Source organism: Nelumbo lutea, chromosome 2 (genome assembly GCF_056320005.1).
Source record: "Nelumbo lutea isolate HS-2025 chromosome 2, American lotus-T2T, whole genome shotgun sequence".
Taxonomy (NCBI): domain Eukaryota; kingdom Viridiplantae; phylum Streptophyta; class Magnoliopsida; order Proteales; family Nelumbonaceae; genus Nelumbo; species Nelumbo lutea.
The window spans coordinates 100,624,777-100,647,215 of NC_142685.1; the positions used below are offsets into that span (position 1 = coordinate 100,624,777).

Below are 22,439 nucleotides of genomic sequence, written 5' to 3' on the forward strand. Positions count from 1 at the left end.
CATTCTCAAGAAGGGCTTGAATCTTAGAATCCATGGCATCTTTCAAGTGTGGTTCTGCTATGACTTGTTGGTAAGATTTGGGAATTTTTATGGTAGATAATACAACAAAAAAGGAGCTATGTTCCAGTGAATAACCATAGGTGAATGAGAAATTCTAGAGGAACGGTGTAAACTGGGTTCAAGAGGAAGGTTAGGAACACTTATTGAGGCATTTGGAGTGACCGTTGGAGGCAGAGTAGAGGAGGTGGAGACTGAAGAAGGCCATTGCTTCCTGAAGTAGGTCTGAAAGCTGTTGCGGAGGTGACAATGGAATATTTGGGGTACCTGTAGAATCAAAACTGTGCAATAAGGAAATAGAAGGACCTGGGAATTTCACAATATGTTCGGAATAAGACACATTTTCAAGAAACGAGTGCAATCATCAATAAAGGTCACAAAGTACTTATATCCTAGCTGTGAGACAACTAGAGACGACAAGACATCGCTATGTATTAAATAAAAAGGAACTGTCGCATGTTCAAAATGATAAGGAAAGGGTAAAATATGATTCTTACATAAACCACAAGTGATGCAATCTTTACTCACATTCTTAAAAGAAACAACAAAAGCAGGTAAACTACTAGAACCAAATAACTGATCAAGTTTCTTAGAAAATGGATGGCCAAAATGCCAACCATTATTACAATTAAAAGATCCAGAACTCGAAGTAGTAGAAAGCAAATAAGAAGTAAAAGCATGAGCAGTCTTATTCTTCTCAAATTCCAAGGTGAATAGTCTTCCCAATCTATGCCCCTTCCCCTTCACCTCCCTAGTTTGTTGGTTTTGTATCAAACAACCATCAGAGGTAAATGAGACATTGTTACATTCCTCTACAAGTTGGCCAACAGAAATCAAATTGGTGGCAAGCTTAGGTACAAATAAAGTTTTGGATAAATGAAACAGAGATGATTTAGAGGTAGATAAATACAAATCATTACAACCAAGTATGTTAAGTTTTTCGTCGTTTGTAGTGATAATATGTCCATTGGGAAGATGGGATTTGGGACACTAACCGAGAGTGACCCCTGTCATGTGGCTAGAGGCTCCTAAGTCAATATACCAGAGGTGGTTCAGTGAAGGGCAATAGGTCAGTGACTTGCCAGACAGACCAATAGTAGAGAACGCTGAGGAGATGACCGAGATCACGAGTTGTCGAATCCGTTGTATAGGCTTGCCATCGGAAGTGTCATTTTGGCCAGTTACAGAAGTGATAGAGGAGGAGGCATTTGAACCATCTACAACAATATGATATGCCTCATAGTTCCCTTTCTTCTTATTCAAACCACTACCTTTCTGAGGCTGGGTATGACATTCAGTGATAATGTGGCCAACCTGCTTGCAATAGGTGCATGTGCTTTTCTTCTTACAATGGGAGACAATGTGCCCATACTCTTTACATTCATAACACTATAACTTAGAAAAATCCTTCTTCCCTTTTGGTTTAGTTGCTAGGAAGACAGCATCAATGTTGGAATCCTTCCTTCCATCTAGTGCAGTTTATGTAGTCAATCTAGTTTCCGCCCTCAAAGTCTCTCCAAGGATAGTATCTAAGTCAAGAAGTTTCTCAGCTTAGGATATTAGATTGGACAACTTCAAATTCTGGCTTTATATGCACTAGAAAATGCATAATTTTTCTCCTATCACAGTATTCCTTCATGTATTTAACATAACAGTTTGAAGGATCCTCTCTCATGTGAACTAACTCATATTCTATCCAAAGGTTGATGAATTTGGCATAGTATTCCTGGACCTTTCTATCTCCCTAATAGTATGAGAAAATGTCAACCTCTATTTGATACTGTCTAGAGGTATTTGATTGCTGATAAACTTTCTCAAGATATTAATACATCTCATAGGTTGTCCAATACCCTCTCATAGGGATAAAAATATCAGTTTTGATTGAGCCTAGAATCCATGACGCAATTTTTGCATTGTTGATCTTCCAGTAATTAAGTCCCTTAATGTTAGAGTCATCAAGTTTAGATATAGATCCATTTAGGTATCCCCAAAGACCCTTATCTTCAACGTGAAACTAAAAGTTGAACTTCCATGGTGTGTAGTTTGTACCATTGAACCTCCATCCTTTTTGTTGCCATTGGAAGACAAAAGGCAACAACACACACTTCTAGAAACCAAAAAAAATCAAACTAGAGAAAGAAGAGAAGAATACCTTCCTGTTGATGTCCAAAAAAGGCAACTATCTAGTTCTATCGAACTGAAGAGTGGACCAAAACCCTTCAAAGACAAAACCGATTCAAACCAAACCAAAGGGATTTAGTAGATCTGCTCTGGGCTACACCAGATATAAATTTTCAGGCTGATCCGATGTCTCTATAAGGAGATTTGGGAAGAAAGGTGAATCTGATAACGCAACAGTCCAGAAAACAGATCTATAGCTGATCCAGGAAGAAGATTAAAAATGACACTCAAGAACTTCCAAATACTGTTAGGGAGTTCTTGAATCAGTTGTAGCTGGGATGTTATGTGAAGTTCAGGTGGTGACCTTCTTCGATACCATGTCAGAGTCAGTTCGAAAGTCAGAAGAGAGTGAGTGAGTGAGAGAGAGAGAGAGAGAGAGAGAGAGAGAGAGAGAGAGAAGAGAACACAACCGAATGGTGGGTGTGACATTTTGTGTTAGTCTACACCCTAAAAGATATATTTATATTAAAAGGTAAAAGGACAAATCTGCCCTTAATGTACAAGATAAAGATAGTACAAAGAATATTTATACAACAAAAAAGAGTACAAGTACAAAAATAGCCCTACAACTAGATTTTACAATCTCTACACAGGTCAACTCTAATCACAATCTTTTATTCTTTTTCAAATCTTCTAGTCCCTTCTTACTACCTAGTGAGTTTGTCAAGTTTTCATATGATGATGGTAGAGTTTCTTAATAAAAGCAATATCAAGGCTGCAATCTTTCATCTTCTGGTTAAGATCCGGTCAAGTCCTTCCCACCCCTCCCCCCCCAAAAAAAAGGGCACAAAAGGTAAGAGAGAAAGAAGCTAGCAAAAATACTTAATCACAAGAATTGCTCCTATATGCATTTAGTTCCAATTATGTGGTTTCCTCATTAGCACAATTAAGCATATTGAGACTATAGCACAAAAGAACAATCTATTATTTGATATATTTTCCAAAAAAACACACTACACCACACTGCAGAATCTGAATTCCACTGCAACTTTACACAATTCAAAATGACAAACACCCCATCCTAAAACACCAATATTCTCCCGTGTATTGGCATCAATTCCGAGCTGGCACCTACCCCAACTGTATTGTGGGGATAAGAATTCTTAGGGTGTGCTGAACAGTCATTCTCCTTATACTTTCTTGATAAAAGGTATTTTTTAACTTCATCAATTGCATGATTATTCCAAAAATATAGAATTACATTCCATTAGGGTACACATTTCGAATTTCCTTTTTCTTAACTTTGAGGAGAAATTTGAGTGAGATTGCCTTATTCGGGGGCTTTAGGTTTTTTGGAGTCCCGGTGTGACCTTGTGTTTTTTTATATCTCGTTGGTTTCTCATGGGTTAAGGCAAGGGGATCCTTTGCCTTATATCTCTTTATTTTGGGTATGGAAGGTTTATCGAGACTGCTGAGTAAAGATCAAAATTTAAGTCAATGTGTTAAAATTAATAGATATATTCCCTAGTTTCTCATTTATTTTTAGCTGATGCTATGTTTTTGCTAGTTAGAGCATCTAGGGAGGTTAGGTTATGACCAGTCTTTTAGATATTCTTGATAAATTTCAAAGCATGTCAGGTCAGTTAATCAATTGTGGAAAATCATAATTTCTTTTGTAGTAAAAATGTTAGTCATAAGGGTGAGAAATTAATTAGGAAACAACTCTTTTTTGGAAGAAAAAAGTTTGCTTCTCTTAGTTTTGTGTTGGATAACCTATCTAGCAAGTTAAATGCTTGGAAGGCAACAAATCTTTCTTAGGCAGGCAAGTTAGTTTTGGTTAAATCAGTTTTGCAAGTTGCCCCTATCTGTGTTTCATCTCCTACACAGAATGAATGATCAAATTGATAAAACTCAAAGGAACTTCTGGTAGAATTTTGGTAGGGAGAAGAAAGACTTTTGTTGCGCAAGCTATGATGATACTATTTGTTCCCCCAAGTCGATGGAAGGTTTATATCTAAGGAAAGTGAAAGAAGTCAATAAATCTTTTCAATGGAAAGTTTCTTGGAACAAAGTTCAAAGTATTGAAAACATGACGTGTATCGCAATGACAATTTTAAGAGATGTTTCAGGATACATTTTAGATACACATGGATACATACGAAAAATCAAGATTCAATTCACATGGATATATACATTAGGAAACTTATATATAAATCTAAAAAAATGCATTAATAACAATAAATATAAGTTTTATATGATTTTAAATAAGTCATTTAAACACTTATAAAGGAAACAAGTTATTTAAACATACAAACCCATACATCAATAGTTTATATAAAATGTGAGATATAGGACAAATTGGTAAATGTTTAAGATAATGGAAGAAGTAAAATGTGTATTAATTTTTAGAAAATCAAAATTTTAGTAATCGATTTTAACATTAAGAAGAAAAATAATTGCTTAAGAATAAAAATACATACAATTTTTGCTGCGGGCTGCCGGCCCATGGACATGAAACCCCCAACCCAGAATGGCCCACATTTTGTCGTGCCGGGCCGTGATTGCAAAGCCCGTTTTACAGCTTTAGTGATGGGCAGTTGATTAACGGGCTCCTCTCTGTTCTCAATTGAAGGTGTTTTGTTAATAGGTTAGCAGAAAGTGATAGCTCATTAGACAATCCTCTTTATAAATGTAATAGTTGAGGTTGTGTCGCAAATTAAAATATATATTTTTTAATTAATTTGGTATTGCTCATTTCTTAAATAACGTTTCATGCATCTTTCTGGTCTGACTTTTAAAATGGTTTATCCTGGGGCTATACGTTCAAGGTACGAGCATTCACTGGGTGTTTATTGGCTTGCTCAGAAGCTTCAAACTTATCAATTATGGAACTGCTTCTACTTGCTCTGCTCATTCTCATTGGAGGATCCAGGCCTTCATCATTCATAATCCATTGTTCCCGCGCCCGCGAATCAAAAGGTCAGCTTGATCAAACTTCTGACAAAACTACTTCGTGTTGGAACAGAACAAAATGAAGTCTCTCCTCCGGACATGAACCAAATGAGTTTCCGCAATGGCCAAACCTTCTTGACAAAAGTTTCAATTTTCCCTATCAGATACGTATCTTCCCTCTCACTTCTTGAAATCCCATTAACATTTCAAGGTGGGCATGGCAAATGTCGCACACCTTCTAACCCAATTGGCTTCTTTAGTGACCCAACCAGAACACGGAATCCCACAGTCGGAGAGACCAAATCAATTCATGCTCACGTCACGAAAACGTCCCTTGTTCAGTCCGATGTCTTCGTTGCCAACTCTGTTATTGAGTGCTATTGTAAATGTGCAGCAATGGACGATGCCACCCGATTGTTCGATGAAATCCCTAGCCCAAATGTTATCTCTTGGAATCTCATCATTTCAGGTTGCAACCATAACCTGAAATATGAGGATTGCTGGAAAATCTTTTGCAGAATGATTTCTTCTGGGTTTGACCCCAATCAGTTCACCTATGGGAGTATTCTTTCAGCCGGCACTGCCTCTCATGATACTTTTTCTGGTTACCAGATTTATTCTCGCGTAATAAAAAATGGCTACTTTACTAATGGATATGTCCGGACTGGAATGATAGATTTGTTTGCAAAAAATGGGAGTTTCAAAAATGCTTTGACAGTATTTCTAGATGTTCTATGTGAGAATGTGGTATGTTGGAACGCTATAATCGCTGGTGCTGTTAAGAATGGAGAGAACATAATAGCTTTAGATATTTTTCATCAAATGTTGGGTGGGTTCTCGATGCCAAACAGCTTTACATTTTCAAGCATTTTGACAGCTTGTACTGCTCTTGGAGAACTAGGGATTGGTAAAGGGGTTCATGGGTGGGTGATCAAATGTGGTGCAGAAGATATCTTTGTAGGAACTGCTATTGTTGATCTTTATGCCAAGTGTGGTGATATTGGTGAAGCTGTGAAGGAATTCTCATGTATGCCAGTCCATAATGTAGTTTCTTGGACTGCCATAATTTCTGGTTTTGTTCAGAAAGAGGATTACATTTCTGCTCTAAAATTCATTAGAGAAATGAGAGCAGTTGGGGAAGAAATTAATACTTACACAATCACAAGCGTGCTCACTGCTTGTGCTAATCCTGAAATGGTGAGAGAGGCTATCCAAATACATTCTTTGATTATAAAAACTGGGTTTTATTTGGATTCCACGGTGATGGGCTCTTTGATTAATATGTATGCAAAAATAGGAGCAGTTGAATTGTCTGAGATGGTATTTGGTGAGATGGGGTATGCCAACAACTTGAGTGCTTGGGCAGCTATTATATCTGCTTTCGCTCAGAACCAGAGTCCAGGAAAGACAATTGAATTATTTAGGAGGATGGTTCATGGAGGTTTGAGACCTGATGAATTTTGTAGTTCTAGTATTTTAAGTATTGTTGACCATTTATATCTTGGGAAACAGATCCACTGTTACATTTTTAAAGTTGGGTTGATTTCTCATGTTTCTGTTGGAAGTGCTCTTTTCACGATGTACTCCAAATGTGGGAGCTTAGAAGAATCTTATGAAATTTTTGAACAAATCCACGACAAGGACGAAATTTCATGGGCCTCAATGATTACTGGTTTTGCAGAACATGGTTGTGCAGATCAGGCTTTTCATCTGTTCCGTGAGATGGTGCTTGAAGAAATCAGACCTGATGAAATTTCCTTAACTGCTATTCTCACTGCATGTTCTTCTCTTCAGTCCTTGAAGAAAGGCAAAGAAGTTCATGGACAGGCTCTTCGTGTAGGAGTTACCAAAGAGATACTTGTTGGTGGTGCACTTATAACTATGTATTCTAAGTGTAAAGCCCTAGTATATGCTAGAAGAGTGTTTGAAGTGATGCCTCAAAAAGATAATGTAACATGGTCATCCTTGCTTTCAGGGTACACCCAAAATGGATATATTGAGGAAGCAGTTTTGATGTTCCGTGAGATGCTAGTGACAGGTTTGGAGATTGATGGATTCACAGTCTCATCAGTTCTTTGTGCAGTTACAGGCTTAACAAATTCTTGCCTAGGTAATCAGTTACATGCTTACATAGTGAAAGTGGGATTGCGTTCAGACCTTCTAGTAGGCAGTTCACTTGTTACAATGTACTCCAAATGTGGTAGTATTGATGATTCTCGTAAAGTGTTTGATCAAATTGACAAACCTGATTTGGTCACATGGACAGCAATGATCATGAGCTATGCTCAACATGGAATAGGTGAGGAAGCCTTAAGAATTTATGACCTCATGAGAGAACAAGGAGTAGCACCTGATTCTGTGACTTTTGTGGGCGTTTTATCTGCTTGTAGCCACAGTGGTTTGGTGGAAGAAGGGTATTCCCATTTGAATTCAATGAGAAATGACTATGGACTTGCTCCAGGTCTCCATCACTATGCCTGTATGGTTGATCTGCTTGGTAGATCAGGGAGACTTAAAGAGGCTGAACAGTTTATTGGTAATATGTCTATTAAACCTGATGCTTTGATATGGAGCACTCTACTTGGTGCTTGCAAACTACATGGTGATATAGAGCTTGGTAAACTGGCTGCCAAAAGGGTTTTTGAGTTGGACCCTGGTGATGATGGGGCATATGTGTCTTTGTCAAACATCTTTGCTGATGTGGGCCATTGGGAAGAAGTCCTCAAGATTAGAAGTTTGATGAAGGGAACTGGGGTAAAGAAGGATCCTGCATGGAGTTCTGCATGAACATGATTTATATACCTTGTTTAGTATTTGTTATACATTTATCTCAGAAGATTATTTATGTGAAACTTTTTCTATCTTCTAAAGTTTTTCCCTTTTTTTGTCTATGAGCAATGAGATTTGTTTTTTTCACTACTTCTGTTTTAGGGCCTCTCCTTACAAACAAATAAAGCACCCACCATGTCCAGTATGCTGTCGCTCTCTTTGTTAGCAATTACACATGCACCTATAGAATTTCAAAAGACTTTGAGTGTGAACCCCCACCCTCCTCTTGAATTATAGATTTGTCCATTCACCATCTGCCCCCAAGTAACATTAGCAGGCTTGCCCTCATAAAATTACTGTTTTTATTTATTTTTGATAAATAAATTTACTTTTCATTGATGCTATGGTAAATTATGTAATGTGTTTTCAGATAACTATTTATAACAAAGTAAACTTGAAGGATAATTATCATAAGCACCAACTAAAACTCATGTTGGCATCACTAATGGTCAATTCCACTTTTCCACAAAGAAAAATATACATTTTCTAAAACACTTTCAACCCAAAGAAAATAGTGTAATGCTAGAGTTCAAGGTGGCTCTCAGTTTAAAATCCACTACATCATTAACCTATTTTATGGTTTTTCTGGGAAACTTGAAAGCATTGAAACTAATGATGTTTTATGGGGAAGAAATAACCATCCAACACCTGCATTTGGTCTTACTTCTCAAAGAAGAGATTGAACAGGTTATCTTTCAGGAATGGCTTTTGGGAAGCCTTTGAGTTCACAGTTAAATATTGATGGGAGCAGTCTTTTAATTCCTTCTTGGAACACCCCCCCCCCCCCCCAAGCATTGGGTATATCAAGTTAAATATTGATGGAGTAGTGTTGGAAATCCAGGGCCATCAGGAATTGGAGGTGTTTTTAGGAATGAGGAAGGAAAGATCATTGCACTTTTCTCTGGCCCAATTGGAGAAGGTGACTCTCCAAGGGCTGAACTAGTGGCAGTTGTGGCAGTTGGGATCCTAGAATGCCCATCCCACCCCCTCTTGTTTGAAGCTGAAACCTATGGTGATCACCCAATTTTTTTTTTGTTCAACTTTTTCCTTATGTTTTATCTGCTTTTCTATCCTCAGGCCTAGTAAATTCAGGAAGTAGATATCTGTATCTTTTTGCACCAGATGGAAATTGTACTGTACCAGCAAGTGAGGATTCTAATGTTTATATCTGGAACTGCATTAGTCAGGATGGATCTGCACCCTTCCAAGTAAAGAGCATATGGTCTTGTGAACATTTCTTGTCCAGCAATGCATTAGTTGCAATACCTTGGTGTGGCATGAAATCTGGTAACTTTGTTTTGTCTACCACATTGGGAACTTAATCAACCCTTGAAACACCAGAAAACAGAGCAGGAAGTAGCTAAGTAAATGGATGGCAGCATTGCCTCTTGGGTGAGAATTCACATAATATGTTGTTTTTATCTTCACATGGTCATTTGTCTTTTGAGTCTTGGTCTTGGGTTCTTTTCAGAAGCTTTGCCCAAGGGCTGTGCGACATGGCCAGAGGAAAAGATTCATGATTCGGCACGATTCGGGCACTCCTACCTGGCTGCTGACTGACTCCTTGTTGGCAACGAACGCCACCTAAGAAGAGGAAGATGAAGGATCTCCGGGGGATTTGCTTGGCGGGAATACTCCGTAGCTTAAGTTAGAATGCTAGAGAGGAAGATGTTAGACAGTTTTGTATGCCCTTAGTTTCAATCAGAATGATGTACTTTATGAATTTATTGTAAATGAATAAAAGTGCATGTTTGATTCATGTTCCATTGGTATGTTTCTATGTAATCCCCTTAAACTAGACACTTAATGAGACTCGTGTTAGTTTAGAATGTTCACTGCCAGTGGGTCGGTTTGGGGAGACCTCCCCTGACAAGGCTGACACTGTGGTGCTATCAAGTCAGTTGGGGTGGCCTGTCTCAGCTGCTAGGGTGAGACCCTAGGCACATACAGTGTAGGATTAATTGAATTTATAAACTGGACCAGATTTCCAGTATTGCCCTGGACCTTGGAGATTGATGGGAAAAACTGAAAAAATTACACCCGACCCCTAGACTCGATTATGATACTACACTAAGTGTCGGACTTGGCTATCTTTGATGTATTAATCAATGAGATCCTTAGCGGGGGTCAAAACCTGGGTATGTTGGGTCAGTCTGAGAATTCATCTGAGTGGGTGATCATAGTGACATGATCAGCCCCTTTGTCGGACAAAGGAAATGATCGGGGGTGCACTCTCACTGATGGAAACCAAGATTGTCGGCAGCCAATTTCAATCGTTGAGATTTTGTTTAGCAAAATATATTTTATATGAGATATAAAAGTATATATATAATGGTTTCTAAAAGGGTTTGCAAAAGGTTTTAATTCTCAGGATCCATACAAGTAGAGACTGCAACACTGTTCCTTGCAGCCGAGGGAGAGGTCCTCTCTTGTCGGGCAGTGTATGATCATTATAGGCTGAGTGGTCAAATATAAGACCATTGAGGATAATGTCTGGTGGGTTAATCTTGCATCTGCCCACAGTCCCTAGGTGTTACAAGGTGGCTTGGCCCAGGGACCACTTAGGGTAAGTGTTGGGCCCATAGAGCCCATTTGATGGGTTTCAGGCGGTGCACTGTCCATAACAGTGTATTTGGCCAGGCCTTGTAACAAAGGTTGGGCCAAACCCATGTGACTGATGTGTAGATCAATGCTTGGGTCCCACGCCATACAAGGAAGTCCAACTGGGCAACAGTTTGGAAGGTTAAGTGAGTACATAAGATTAATGGGCCTAAAGCCCATTTCGAACTGGGTTATTTAATTAATTAATTATGGGGCGAATTCTAACATGGATTAATAGATAGAATATGGTCTTGACCCTATCCATTCAGAGAGTCCAGATCTGAATGTGAATCAAATCTAGAAACCTCCTAATGAGATTAGGAGAAAGCTAATCTAATCTTCAGATAAGATAAGGGTTTATCCTTATCACCTAAAGAGAAGGCTGATCCAAATATGATTTGGATAAGCAGCTCCTAATTGGATTCGGAGCTGATCTTTTAGGTTAACAAAAGGAGGGGGCGGCAGTCTTGAGAAGACATACAATCAGATCCTCTTCAGTGCTGAAATCACAGAGAAGAAAGAATTAAGCAACCCTACAGAATTCTTTCTTACCGCCTCCCTGTTCTTGCTGCCCCTGTTTGCCAGTTCGATCTCCAATTGTGGGAGAAGTCAAGATTCGATCTTGACATCAGTTCTTTGAGAAAGAATTGATAGTAAGCTGTGCTCACGTGCCATCTTACTGATTCTTGCGAAAGACATAGTTCTTGGAGAAGAACACTACTGATTTTACTCCATCCTGCACTGCGCCATTTTCAGTGGAAGCAGTCTTTGGATCATTCCTTGGGCGTGAACACCTTCGTTGGGGGATACTATTTCTCCGTATCATGTATAATCCTCTCCTACTCCTTTTGGTTCAGATCTGGTTCAGTTTATGGTTCAAGAATGATCATTGAAAAATGATTTTCTAAATAGGGAATGTGATTCCTAGTTGAAGGGAGAGAAATTTTTGAAATTCGCCCCTTATTCCGCAATCTTTGGGCGTCTATACGATGGATCTCTCATCCCTTCAGTGGTATTGGAGCCATGGCTCAAATCTTGAACCAATTTGTTTCAGATCTGAACTTGCGCAAATGGGCAGAAGGTGTTCTACCCGATTTGCGCAGATATGGGTTTTGGGAAATTTGTTCCCAAAATTAATGGGCGAATAATCTGAAAATAATTTTATATAAATCTGATTATTATTTAGAATTGTTCTTCATGATTTTCTTGATTTATGGGCTGTTCGTACAAGAGGAGATCGAAATCTTGATTTGCGTAGGGAACCTGTGATTTTGTAGTTTTTGAATTAATTTGTTACATTTGGTCTGTAAAATATATATTTTTTTATTTTTTATATTGAATGTATAGGTATTCAATCTGATGTAATCATTAATAGAAATATGATTTCTATTTTTTTAATTTTGGATCGAAGATGGCGGCGCAGAAAGGAGATTTCACAAAGAAGGAGATTTCGCAGATGGGAGAATTACAATCTGTGGTTTGTAGTTTATGAAACTGCAAACTGTGATGTAACCTCTGTTTTGCAGGATGGATAGTGCGAACAACCCTGTTTGACTGATTCTTGATTTTCTTTTATCAGTATTTAATTTCAGATTATTTTCTTGAATTAAAGATTTAATTAAAGATCAAACCCTAGACCCATTCGAACTAAGATTGGTTCAAACTATTTGGACCGAATCTAGGATTTAATCAAGGCTGAAAGTCAATCCTAATTTTCCCACTAATAGGCCTAAGGATTTATATTTAATTAAATGGTTAATTCGGCCCAACCTATAAAGGCACAGTTTTAAATAGTTAAAACTACTAAAAGCCCACTTAACTCATAAAGCTATATGGGCTGAACCATTCGACCCATATACCTAGATAATATTAATGATTAATATTATGGATTTAAAATGGGCTTCAAATGGGCCTTACAGATAATTAATTGATTGGATCAATTTATCCCTACATAAGATGTATGGGTGTGCGATGTGCTACGTACATGGGCCATAAGTGGTTGGCCCATGCTCAATCGGCAGTGTCTCTTGCGCACACCATGGCTGAATGCACATCATTGCCATGGTGTTCCTTTTGGTCATTGGATGACCTCCTTCAGTGGTGGGCCTTACACCTCATCAAGAGGTCTCGTGCAGAACCCTAGCCAATTTAGGCCCACCAAAATCTGGCTTTATGAAAGTCAGTGGGAACCACTTTGGTTTGACATAAAATTAGAACTAGGGCGTAATTAATTGTTCCCTCCAACTAATATGAGTGCATGTGATAGGGAGATTCATATGATGAACTCTCTAAAGGCCTCCCATCATTAGCATGAGGATGGGTCCTTTAGTAAAGAGGAAACGCACCAGAAAATGGGCTATCCATTTGCTGTTGGGCTTGTCTAAGTATTTCATAAGATGATAGGGGCGTCATAGACCGATGTGGGAGGGGCTTCACCAAAAAATGGGAAATCTCTCACAGTACCTTGGCGTTCACGAATATGATGGGCAAGCAATCACTGGACAGAAATGTTTACTTGAAAACGACTCTGAACCTTGTCTGACAAAGGCCAAAGGGAAAACTCATATGATGAGTGGATATGATCCTTCACAGAAAGGTGGTGGGGTTATGCAGCTGAAACAGTTGGCTCCATGCATCCTATGTGATTTTCCACATTTCCAGAGACAACCTGTAGTCTCCGTCACTAAGAAATGAGGAAAATCTCAGAGACGAATAAATGGAAATGGAACGTAGATTAAAATCCAAATCTATGAAATGAACATGAATTAAATATGGTTGTGGACTGATGTTTGCTCTTTTATCAAAAAATGGCAAACGGATCATTTGCAAAATTGCTTGATGACAACAAGTTGAAAGGCCCAAACTATGCCGACTGGTATAGGAGCCTTATGCTGGTACTAGCTTCTGAAAAGCTAGACATAGTGGCAAAGAATCCTGCCCCAGAGCGTCCGAGTGATAGGGCTTCTGATGCCCGAAGGAGAGACTATCAGGAATGGGAGGAGAAAAACTCCATTGCCCGGTGTTACATCATTGCCTCCCTGGACAACCCAATACAGAGGTAGTTCGATTAGATCGAACTTGCCAAGGACATATTGGACAGTGTCAAGATGATGTATGAAGAGCAGAATCGTTTTACTCGACAGAAGGTCTTGAAACAGTTCATGACCGCACAAATGACCAAGGGCCAACAAGTTCATGACCATTATCTTCAGATGATGGGATATATCAACGAACTGGAGGATCTTGGATCCGTGCTGGACCTTGCGACGTAGATAGATGCTATCCTTAATTCTTTGCCTCATTTCTTTAATCCGTTCGTCATGAACTATAACATGAACAAGCTGAATATCAGCCTACAAGAGCTCAACAATATGTTGCAAAGAGCTGAAGAACTGAATAGAAAGGATGAGCTTGTAGCTATGCTTGTTGAAGCTAGCAAGACAGGCAAGAGAAAGAGGAAAGCAAAGAAGACTCAGAAAAAGCCACTAAGGGCAAGAAGCAGAAGAAAGACAAAGCATCGGATGCCTGCCACTTCTGCAAGAAGACCGACCACTGGAAAAGAAACTGTCCTACCTACCTAGAATCCAAGAAAGGTAATTTCGAAACTTGTGTTATAGAAACCAATCTGTTGGTAGCTTCTATGTCCTGGTGTATTGACTCCAGGGCTTCAACTCATGCGTGTAATTCACTACAGGGGTTCAAGATAAGCAGAAGGCTGAGTGAAGGAGAAGTCACACTATACTTGGGGACTACTGCAACTATTGCAGCCACGGCCATAGGAACCGTTGAGTTACTTTTTAGAGAAATAACAGATGGTTATTCTGTCTTCTTTTGTAATACGATTACTATTAAAAGAAATAACAGATTCATCGCATACGGGGAACTGGTGAATGGTTTCTATGTTCTACATCATTCTCTAGAAATTAACATAACCGAAACTATGTCGGCTGAAATCCCCAAGAAGAGAGCCCGTGATACAGTTAATTCCACGTGTCTGTGGCATTACCGACTTGGCCACATCGGTGTTGACCGAATCACAAGGTTGGTAAAGGATGGTCTTTTAAATTTTCTAACTGTAGAAGATCTTCCCACCTGTAAGCCTTGCCTACAAGGCAAGATGACGAAACGGCCATTTAACGGTAAGCCTGAAAGATGTCCATGCACACTTGACCTAATACATACTGATGTATGTGGTCCCCTGAGTGTTAGGAGACGGAATCAACATGTGTATTTTATCACATTCACAGATGATTTTTCATGATATGGTTACGTGTACCTAATGAGACACAAGTCTGAATCCTTTGAAAAGTTCAAAGAGTTTAGACAATAGGTCAAGAAACAGTTAGAGAGAGAAATTAAAGCCCTTCGATCAGATCGAGGTGGCAAGTATCTCTCTGACGAATTCAAGGACTGCTTAAAAGAAAATAGGATAGTATCACAATTAGCTCCTCCTGCTACACCACAACTTAACGGTGTTTCAGAGAGGAGGAATAAGACCTTATTAGATATGGTCCGGTCGCTTCTCATACACTCAGAGTTACCTACATCCTTTTGGGGTTACGCATTAGAGACTGCGATTTACGTGCTGAATCGGGTTCCAACCAAATTGGTTCCGAATACTCCATATGAACTTTGGACCGGAAAGAAACCAAGCGCCAGACACTTGAAGATTTGGGGTTGTCCAGCACATGTTAAAAAAACGAGTGCAGACAAGTTAGAATCCAATACCAACCGTTGCCTATTTGTAGGCTACCCAAAAGGCTCTGTAGGTTACTTATTCAATGACCCAAGTGAGCAGAAAGTGTTCTGTAGTCGAAATGCGCAATTCTTGGAAACCGAGTATATCCTGGACACCCATCATCAGGAAGTTGTTCTTGATGAGGAGAGCTCAGGAGCAGTGGGAGATGTCCTACAAGTTCCAGGTAGTGACCAACCTAGAAGATCCACCCGGGTATCCAGGCCATCAGTCCATTATGGTTATGCCAGGATAGTTACCTGGTGGAAACCTTGACTAGTGAGGAGGATCCCGTGACTTACGCGGAAGCTATGTTGGACATAGATTCCCATAAGTGGGTGGAGGCCATGAGAGCAGAGATGGAGTCAATGGAGACCAATGGAGTTTGGACTCTAGTAGATCTGCCCTCCGGGGTAAAAGCAATCGGTTGCAAATGGATTTACAAGAGGAAGAAGGGCCCCGATGGTAGGATTGAGACCTTCAAAGCTCATATGGTGGCAAAAGAGTACACTTAGAAAGAGGGCATCGATTATGAGGAAACCTTTTCGCCTATGGCCATGCTTAAATCCACTAGGATCCTACTAGCTATAGCAGCATACCATGATTATGAGATTTGACAGATGGATGTCAAAATTGCATTCCTGAATGGAGATCTTACTGAAGATATCTATATGCAGCAGCCGCAAGGCTTCATTGCTGTAGGTCAGGAAAACATGGTATGTAAACTTAATAGATCCATTTATGGACTTAAGCAAGATTCTAGAAGTTGGAACATCTGTTTTGACTCTGCTGTCAAATCGTTTGATTTCGAGCAGAATCCGGATGAACCCTGTGTCTACAGGAAGTATAGTGGAGATAAGGTTAGATTCTTGGTTTTGTATGTAGATGACATTCTACTCATTGGGAATGATGTAGGAATGTTAACTACGGTGAAAGTATGGATTTCACAGCAATTCTCCATGAAAGGCCTTAGAGAGGCCTCCTATATACTGGGTCTTCGACTTTATAGAGATAGATCGAAGCGGATAATAGGATTATCCCAATATGCTTATATTGACAAAATAGTCAAAAGATACAGCATGGAAAACTCTAAGAAAGGAAATGTTCCTTTCAGGCACGGAGTCACTCTCTCCAAAAAGACGTCTCCCAAGACTTCTGAGGAGATTGATTTAATGAAAGACGTTCCCTATGCCTCTGTAGTATGGAGCATCATGTATGCCATGCTGTGCACTCGTCCTGACATTGCTCAGGCAGTGAGTGTAGTAAGCATATTTCAGACCAACCTAGGACATGAGCACTGGACTGCTATGAAGAACATACTTAAGTACCTTCGAAGGACAAAAGAATTTTGTCTAGTAGTCGACGGTAGCTCACTACAGATCCATGGGTATACAGATGCTGATTTCCAGTCGGAACCATATGATAGAAAGTCTACATCTAGATATGTTTTCACGATAGGATCGTGTGTTGTTAGTTGGAAAAGCAACAAACAGGGGTCCACTGCAGACTCCACAACCCAAGCCGAACGCATTGTCGTAAATAAGGTTGCCTTATGAATGAAAGTGTTCATTCCTGAATTTAGAATTCAGGACACCACCCATTCCACTGTTATGTGACAACACTGGACCTACAGGAGGATGGTCAGAGGCAGCATCAGTGGAGAATGTGGTAGGCCCATTGCCTAAGCCACTATCACAGAAAGTGTTTGAGAAACACGTGGAAAGCATGGGACTCAGGCTTGTACCTGATTGGACCTAAGTGCAAGTGGGAGCTGTTAGACAGTTTTGTATGCCCTCAGCTTCAATCAGAATGATGTATTTTATGAGTTTATTGTAAATGAATAAAAGTGCATGTTTGATTCATGTTCCCTTGGTATGTTTCTGTGTAATCCCCTTAAACTGGACACTTAATGAGACTCGTGTTAGTTTAGAATGTTCACTGCCATTGGGTCGGTCTAGGGAACCTACCCTGACAAGGCTGACACTGTGGTGCCACCAAGTCGGTTGGGGTGGCCTGTCTCAGCTGCCAGGGTGAGACCCTAGGCACATACAGTGTAGGATTAATTGAATCTATGAACTGGACCAGATTTCCAATATTGCCCTGGACTTTGGAGATTGATGGGCAAAACTAGAAAAGTTACACCCGACCCATAGACTCGATTATGATACTACACTAGGTGTCGGATTGAGCTGTCTTTGATGTATCAATCAGTGAGATCCTTAGCGGGGCTCAAAACCTGAGTATGTTGGGACAGTCTGAGAATTCATCTGAGTGGGTGATCATAGTGACAGGATCAACCCCTTTGTCGGATAAAGGAAATGATCGGGGGTGCACTCTCACTGATGGAAACCAAGACTATCGGTATCCGATTTCAATCGTTGAGATTTGTTTTGCAAAATATGTTTTATATGAGATATAAAAGTATATATATAATGGTTTCTAAAAGAGTTTGCAAAAGGTTTTAATTCCCGGGATCCATACAAGTAGAGACTGCAACACTGTTCCTTGCAGCCGAGGGAGAGGTCCTCTCTTGTCGGGCAGTGTATGATCATTATAGGCTGAGTGGTCAAATATAAGACCATTGAGGATAATGTCTGGTGGGTTAATCTTGCATCTGCCCACAGTCCCTAGGTGTTACAAGGTGGCTTGGCCCAGGGACCACTTAGGGTAAGTGTTGGGCCCATAGAGCCCTTTTGATGGGTTTTAGGGGGTGCACTGTCCGTAATAGTGTATTCGGCCAGGCCTTGTAACAAAGGCTGGGCCGAACCCATGTGGCTGATGTGTAGATCAATGCTTGGGTCCCACGCCATACAAGGAAGTCCAACTGGGTAGCAGTTTGGAAGGTTAAGTGAGCACATAAGATTAATGGGCCTAAAGCCCATTTCGAACTGGGCTATTTAATTAGTTAATTATGGGGTGAATTCTGAGATGGATTAGTAGATAGAATATGGTCTTGACCCTATCCACTCAGAGAGTCCAGATCTGAATGTGATTCAAATCTAGAAATCTCCTAATAAGTTTAGGAGAAAGCTGATCTAATCTTCAGATAAGATAAGGGTTTATCCTTAGCACCTAAATAGAAGGTTGATCCAAATATGATTTGGATAAGCAGCTCCTAATTGGATTCATAGCTGATCTTTTAGTTTAACAAAAGAAGGAGGGGGTGGCAGCCTTGAGAAGACACACAATCAGATCCTCTTCTATGCTGAAATCACAGAGAAGAAAGAATTAAGCAACCTTGCAGAATTCTTTCTTGCCGCCCTTGTTTGCCAGTTTGATCTCCAGTTGTGGGAGAAGTCAAGATTTGATTTTGACATCAGTTCTTTGAGAAAGAATTGATAGGAAGTTGTGCTCACGTGCCATCCTGTTGATTATTGCGAAGGACAGAGTTCTTGGAGAAGAACACTGCTGATTCTGCTCCATCCTGCACTGCGTCATCTTCAGTGAGAGCAGTCTTTGGATCCTTCATTGGGCGTGAACACCTTCGTTGGGGGATATTATTTCTCCGTATCAGGTATAATCCTCTCCTACTCCTTTTGGTTCAGATCTGGTTCAGTTTATGATTCAAGAATGATCATTGAAAATCTGATTTTCTAAATAGGGAATGCGATTCTTAGTTGAAAGGAGAAAAAAAATTTTGAAATTCGCCCCCCTTATTCCACAATCTTTGGGCGTCCATACGATGGATCTCTCATCCCTTCAGAAGAAAAGAGTGTAAAAGTGTAAGAGTGTAGGTCGCAGTAGATCACTATGTCTCAAGATTAACTCGTGAGCAAGTAAGAGTCCAAGTTCAGATCTCATTCCAGAGAGCCCTCTCCTCTTCGATAAAAGGGCTTTTATAGGGGCGTTCTTGTCAAATCGGGCGTTACTGCCACTAGGCTCCTGTCGCAGTCGTTACCTGCCAGGGCTGCGTAGGTGATTGTTACAATGTATTGCCCGCTTGGATGAGTGGCACGTTTTAAAGGGATAGGCACGCCACCATCTGTCGAAAGACGTGGATGCAGACTGTCAAATGGGTAGGGACTGCATCGTCAGTTGGGAGATGTGGTGCAGCCTGAAGAGTATGGTCTTGTTAGATAGAAGCTTCCTGAGACTATCGCGTTGCTTAGTCGCGAGTTACTTTGCAGCGAGCTACCCTATCACGCAGCGAGCTACTTTGTAGCAAGCTCTTAGGAGTATTTCGAGGTGACCCTCTTCAAGGTTGGTCTTTGGGGCAGTTCTCGCTGGAGCGAGCTGGTTTTCCTAGCTCGCGAGTTAAAATAGTCTTGGAGTATTCCCTTCTTCTTGGTAGCTCGGGGGACCTGGAGCTTGCGTTGTAGCAAGCTCCCCCTATAGCGAGCTATGATGTAGCGAGCTGCTCTATAGGCTCGGTACTTAGCTGGGATCAGGCCATGACGCTGAGCTGTTGCTCGTGCTGAGTCAGATCCACGTGTCATCATCTCAGTAGGTTGGGTCAAGTCATCCTCCATCAATTGCTCTCCACTCCTTGGGCTAAGAGTGTTGCGTTAGCGTGAGGAGTTCTTGAAGTGTGACAGGTTGATTTAACCGAAATTCAAACTTGATTGATTGCTCATATTAAATGCGCGCACGGGAATCAGGGGATTTCTGACTTTTTGAATACCGAAAATGTGCTAAAGCGGCTCTTAACTCTGGATGTCGTGCTGCCGCCATTTCCTCAATCATGGGAGATGTGCAGCCAGTCACATTTCAGTTTCAAAAGGTGTGCGGTCAGTTTGACTACGAACCGTCGGATCTGTCTTAATCTGGGTCGTTGATTCGGGGACGTAGTGGCTATAAATAGGAGGGCCCCCTAGGCCTATTTCCTTTCATGCCATCTTGCTATCTTCAGATTCTGAGGTCGTGAACCTTTCTAGCCTACCCAAGCTCTTTCGTTCGCTTTGTTTCACCTTTCCCGGTGAGTCTCAATCGCTGTCAATCATGTCTGGGTATCCGTACCATACCTATTACCGGGATAGTAACTAGGACGACGATGCTCCCTCGAGCTCTGGGGGAGCTTGGGAGTAGGTTCCGGAGGCTTGGGAGACCTCCGGTGATGTGGCCTCTACTTAGGGGAGGGAGCCTAACACCTTCGGTCCTTCTTCTATGACGACGGAGAGACTCAGGTCTTTAATCCGCTATTTTCACCTTCTAGGGACCTCGTCTACAGTCTCCCCACTAGTAATTTTCCTTTGGGAGCATGGTCCCGATGAGATAGTTATTTACCAGGAACAACTCGAGGCTAGCCTGCATCTTCCCCTACACCCCCTTATAGTGGAGGTTCTAAACCACTTCAATGTTACCATCGATCAGCTTCATCCCAACGTTATCCGGAACATGATTGGGACCATTTCTTTGTGTTATGAGTACTGCCTCCCCTTGAACCTTGACATTTTTGTTTCTATTCTTTGTATTAAAAATGTCACTCCTAGAGTTCCTCCGCAAAGGCGTTTTTACTACCTCTCTCCCCGCCACGGCTACAAGCTCTTGTACGAGCTACCAAATAAGATTCTGTGTGGAAGCCGAATTATTTTGTGGTCCACAATCCTAAGGGGTGGCCCTTCCCAACTTCTTGGAGGGGCGCCATCCAGGACCCCGGGGCCGAGCTGGATCCTAAAACTCGAAAAACGATGCTGTCCTGGGCATCGGTAGGCTTCCTCTGTTCGGACTACTTGACTGAGGAGAAGCTCGCGCAGGCCGGTTTGAGCCTGGGTAGGTGCCTTTTTAGGTCGCATAGTGCCTTGTAACAATATTGCGTATACATACATTTTGTTTCTTACCGAATTAATATCTTGTGGACTTTTTGGCAGCTATCATGTCTAGTGTTGATGTGTGCCGCCTCCTCGCAAGCAACTAGAAGCGCAAAGTGAAGAGACCGCGTCCTGACCGGACTCCCACCTTTGGGGGTACTGAGTTCGGGTCTGCGGAGCCAGACTTCACTTCCCCACCGCCTGAAGTTCTGTTGCCTCTAGACCTGTTCTTGGGCCGGGTGGCCCGACGGGCCGACCCGGCCCCCGGATGGGCTTGAACAAGCTTTTTGGCCCGCGGGATTAACCTCGGGCCAAAAAGCTCAGCCCGTATAAAATTCAAGCCGGGCTCGGGCTTTTCCAAAATAGCCCGGCCCAAGCCCGACCCGACCCGACCTATAGTTAAACCTAAGTAAAAACCCTATGTGATGTTCATTTGAATAAATTTTTTGATTTAAGAAGGTTGTTGATTCACTTGTAGGCCCATTGTTCATTTAAATAGGGGAAAAACATCTGAATTAAAATAGGTAATGTCCATTTGAATAGGAAAAATTCGAATTTCTTTTATTAGGTCGGGCTTCGAGCTTGGGCTCGGGCCCAAGTTGTAGGCCCGTTGGTCGGGCTGGGCTCGGGCTTGGGCCTAACATTTTTCTGTTAATAAAGAGTAAATGCCCAGCCTGAGCCCAGCCCGACCCGGCCCATGAACAGGTCTAGTTGCCTCCATCTGAAGGAGGTGCGGGCGGAGTTGGCCTCGAGGAGGGCGAACTCCCGCAACAAGGGGTGATTCCTCCTGGTCCTTCTGAGTTGTTCCCCCACCTGCGGCTCCCAGTGGGGAACTGGGAGGGTATTAATGACTATGTAGTGGCCAGGCAGAAGAGCTGAAGGGCGATCTACCACGAGGAGATCACTTAGTGGGGGGAGATGGATCCCGGGGAACCTCGTCGGACTCGCCTCTGCTCACTATATGTTGGTAAGTGGTCCTTCCCCTCTCCTTGTTTTTGCTTCCTTTTGTTGCCTTTTGACCTTAGTTTCCTGTTGGCAGGTGAACTCCGCCATCCACGCCATGGCCCTCCAGATGAACATCCACTCCGGCAACGCTCGCAACAAGAGGGTCATCGTTCAGAAGCTCCAAGGCGAGCTCGACCGGACCTGGGGCGAGCTCCATCACACTCGTAAGGGGAGCGAGTCCCAGGAGCAGCTCGTTCGGGACCAGGAGGCACAGATTGCCAGGCTTTCCGAGGAGAGTGCATGCTATAGGGAGGAGTCATCGAGGGTGGCTGCGGAGAGGGAGCTCCTTCATCAACAGGTTCGGGACTTGGAGTCCACTCTTCTGGACCAAAGTCGGAACTTCGACAACATGGTGGAGGCCGAGTGGGAGAGAGAGGTTTGGGACTTCAAGG

General features: G+C 41.6%; 1 protein-coding gene across 1 annotated transcript; it reads left to right on the forward strand.

The window, feature by feature from the left end:
* The first annotated feature begins 4,853 nt into the window (after window positions 1-4,853).
* Window positions 4,854-9,723, forward strand: LOC148872326 (pentatricopeptide repeat-containing protein At1g74600, chloroplastic-like). Its single transcript, XM_088968586.1, has one exon. It carries the CDS (start codon window positions 5,230-5,232, stop codon window positions 7,915-7,917), a length of 2,688 nt encoding a protein of 895 aa, XP_088824712.1. The 5' UTR covers window positions 4,854-5,229; the 3' UTR covers window positions 7,918-9,723.
* Window positions 9,724-22,439: the final 12,716 nt, after the last annotated feature.

Bases quoted from the DNA above. Each gene is read 5' to 3' on its own strand.
- LOC148872326 (XM_088968586.1), top strand. From the start codon at position 5,230: ATGAACCAAATGAGTTTCCGCAATGGCCAAACCTTCTTGACAAAAGTT.